General features: G+C 40.3%; 1 protein-coding gene across 1 annotated transcript in view; it reads left to right on the top strand.

Moving 5' to 3' along the window:
• Positions 1 to 1,619, top strand: part of Galnt15 (polypeptide N-acetylgalactosaminyltransferase 15) — a 48,818-nt gene extending 47,199 nt beyond the window's left edge. Inside the window, exon 10 of the mRNA XM_023715721.1 lies at positions 498 to 1,619. Within this exon, the coding sequence (XP_023571489.1) occupies positions 498 to 644 (147 nt within the window). The 3' untranslated portion in view covers positions 645 to 1,619. The remainder of the gene's footprint in view (positions 1 to 497) is intronic.
• The last annotated feature ends 2,130 nt before the right edge of the window (positions 1,620 to 3,749 follow it).

Genomic DNA, 3,749 nt, shown 5'->3' with positions numbered 1-3,749 from the left:
TAGAGATACAGCCCACTAAATCGTTTTTGAAAGCAAAAATTTACAAGTAAAATGATAACAATAAATTGTTGCAAATAAAGCATAAAGACTAAATATTCTCTTTCCCTAGAATTATCCTAACCAAAACTTCTAAGAAAATTCACAGTTATGCAACTGCAATAAAGGTAACTGTGTTATTGATCTTCAACATTTGAGTGACAAACAGGTTTTAGGGCTATTTAAATTATATTTTATATTAACCCAAAATGCTACTATTCTTTTCCAGGACCTTTCATATCACCTCTGTGATAGTTTTAACAATCAACACAAATCTTAAAAACATCCATCTTTGCTAACTTTTGGAACTGTCCTGGCCTTTCTTTCTTTCTTTCTTTCTTTCTTTCTTTCTTTCTTTCTTTCTTTCTTTCTTTCTTCTTTCTTTCTTCCTTCCTCCCTTCCTTCTTTTTCTTTCTTTCTTTTTATCTCATTCTTTTATGTTTCCCCTTGTCCCTTTTCAGAATGGAATGATTGTCCACATTCTTTCCGGAAAATGCATGGAAGCTATGGCTCAACAGAACAGTAAGGAGTTGTTCTTGAGTCAGTGTGATGGAAAAGCCAGCCAGCTGTGGCAATTTGATGAAGTCCACCCTGTGGATGAACAATGAATCCCAACGTCAGAAGGAAAAGAGGATTTTGCTTACCGCAGTTCTGCCCCAGAGAGTTAAAGAGCACTTACATTTCTTCAAGCAGACACTTCCGTGTGTGTGCTCCTGGTTTAGTGGGAAGAAAGTTCTGTGAAAGCATGTGGGATGCCTCTTCTTCTCACTGTTTATTTCATTGACTGCTGGCTGCTTTAAAGAAAAAAATGAAAACTGATTCATTTCTTTATTTTTTCATCATCAAAGATGATCATCATATAGCACAGAAGATCTTTAATTTTTCCACCAAACAGTTAACAGTTACTTTTATCTCTGACAAGAGGAGGTCTGGATATTGTCTGGTAGCATCTCCAGGACACATCAATCCAATGGATGAATATTTTCAAGGAGCCTTAACCTGAATTGTCTGTATAGCCAACCATGAAGAGAATGCAATAGTGTGACATACCCAAAACTTTGGAATAGTTTTATTAGGATGAATTTCATGCTCATTAAATGAACCACATCTCAAAGGAAGAGAAGATACAGAAAGCATTTAGAGATAAGATAAGGGAAATATTGGTCCAACTCTCCAGCTCTACCTAGCCAGCTGAAGAATCAGTAGACTTGGGATGACAATCTCACCTTAACGAGAATTTCCTCAAAACTTTCCACTTCCACTCACCTGGCCTCATGCCTCTCTAGCTTGGTTAATCATAACCAGATTCCCTTGCCATAGATTTCTCATTAGTCACTGGCTGTTGACAGGATCTACCAGATTGAGCATTCTCATTAACAAAGGCATTTACAGTTAACAGACTTTCATGCTAATCTGTTACAGCATTTGCAGTGAATAATCAAGAAATAACCTTTTTAAGGGAGATACCAGATTGAGAGCCATTCTGAGAGAAAACTGGATTGGGTGTTGTTTTAGTTACTTTTCTCTCATTTTGCTGAGACAAAACGCCCAACACCCAAAATTATGGGAGGAAAAGTTTATTTAGCTCACAGTTTGTGGAGGTTTCAGTCCATAATCAGCTGGCTCCAAGGCAGGTGGCATGACACAGGGGCAACAGTTCGTGGCAGCAACAAGAGCAAAAGGGGTAAGAGCAAGCCTCTTCTCCTCCCTTATAGTGTATGCAGGCTGCCCTCTGCACCTTCCTCTTGTCCAGGCTTAGGATGTTTACAAAGTAAGCTCCCTGATTCCCTCACCTAGTTAACCTTCTAAACTTCTCAAGTGGACACAAGGTAACAACCATGAGAGGTAGTAATGTCTGTGAGATCAGGTAGGGCCACCTGTGGGCCCATACTGTGTCTCCAAGTTGAGTGTTCCCAAGTTCAGGAAAAATTGGCTTTAATCAGAGAAGAACCAAAGCCAGCTAGAGATGAATGGTTCCCCTTGTGGTCTGGCCCACCTCATTGGCCATAGAGTTGTCCAGTGGTATTGATTCTGCTATTGAGAATATAATGGTCATGCCCATTTCTCTTCCAGATGGATTTAGTTCTGTATATAATAAGCTTACAAACATCCTCTTAAAGATGTTGATCTCCTTTGTGCTGTCTCAGAATACAGTTATCTTTCAACAACTAGGTAGAAAGTATGGTTCTCCAAATAATAACTATCATAATGATGTATTCATAAGGAAGGAAACGTTTATTTAGGTCTGCTGCCAACTGGAGAAATAGCCAGGCTTCCTTCTCTCTTGGTTGTAGGGGTCAAGTGCCTGGATTTCTGAGCACACTGAACTTGATTTTGAGGAACAAATTTTCTATGCCAGCACCATTCTGGAACCTGTTGTGACTGCCACTGCCATTCTGAAACATGGTGATCTGAAGCTTTCTCTCCAAAACAAAGTCCCTCACCTTTGTAGTTCTGAGGCTGCAAAAGGCGGAGACCTGCTGCCTCCAGTGATGCCCTCAGGCCATCCTTTCCATTCTCTTGTTCCTTCCCAGCAATGGAGATACTCTCAGCTCTATCTTTGTAGTCCACAGCTTTATTGGTACTTCTTTTCTGGCCAAACTCACAATATTTTAAATCATCCTGCTGGGTTCTTTGCTCTTGATTCTCAATATAAATCTGGCTAAAAGCCCACAACAATAGCCACATTACTGCCTCAATGTTCAACTGCTTTGAAATTTCACTTGCAAGATTAAGCAGTCTGTCATGCTTAATCTCAGTCTCAGGCAAAGTCTCTGGACATAAGCAAAATGTAGACAAACTTTCTGCCAAGCCATAACACATCATCTGGAGTTCAACAACCTGTGCAGTCCTTCCCAGTGGAAACCTCTCCAGTCTGGTCCTTACAAGTAGAATTTCTATCAGCCTTTTGTTCTTCTGAGCTCTGACCAGAATCTCCCATACAAAATAACTGAACCTGTTCCAGTGCTTCTCTTTAGATGACATCTCTAAACCTTTCCTATCTCTTCCCATAAGCCATTCCCAAAATCTTATAATCCACATGATCAGGTTTAGTCATAGCAACAACCCCACTTCTCTGTAACAAATTCTGTCATAGTTACTTTTCTCTCGTTGCTGGGACAAAATACTCGACACCCAAAATTAAGAAAGGAAAGGTTTATTTAGCTCACTGTTAGTGGAGGTTTCAGTCCATACTCAGCTGGCTCCACGGCAGAGCAGAATGTGGCAAAGGGCAGCAGTTTATGGTGGCAGAAAACAGCAAAACATCAAGAGCAAGTGGGAGGAGTAGTGGCAACAACGGCAGCAGAGAACAAGTCTGTCTCCCTTATGTTGCTTTCAGGCTATCTGCCCCAGGCCGGGTGAAGCACTCACACCCCTAATCTCAGCAGCACTCACACCCATAATCGCAAAACTGGATCAGGAATTAATCACAAACTCTAGAAGTCCACCCCATAACTGCATGAGGCTTTGGGGAACAGCTACACAAACCACAACAATAGAGCACAGTATAGAATATCTCATCTTCCCAAAGGCTGCTCTTGGAACAGCATTAGATGAACCATCCTATCTAAAGAGATTTTAGTCACCCTCTTTTTTGGTTTCAAATCTATTTAAAACAATTCTCTTAACATCCTAAGACTGAGATGATGGAACTAAGAATTCTCAGATGACAAACTTGTAAAGAGTTTTAGTGGTTGAAGAATAAAAATTAA

This window comes from Octodon degus, unplaced genomic scaffold (assembly GCF_000260255.1).
Source record: "Octodon degus isolate 3935 unplaced genomic scaffold, OctDeg1.0 scaffold00043, whole genome shotgun sequence".
Classification (NCBI taxonomy): Eukaryota; Metazoa; Chordata; class Mammalia; order Rodentia; family Octodontidae; genus Octodon; species Octodon degus.
Note: the sequence above shows the minus strand (reverse complement) of the source record. Positions and strands in the feature narration are given on the sequence as shown.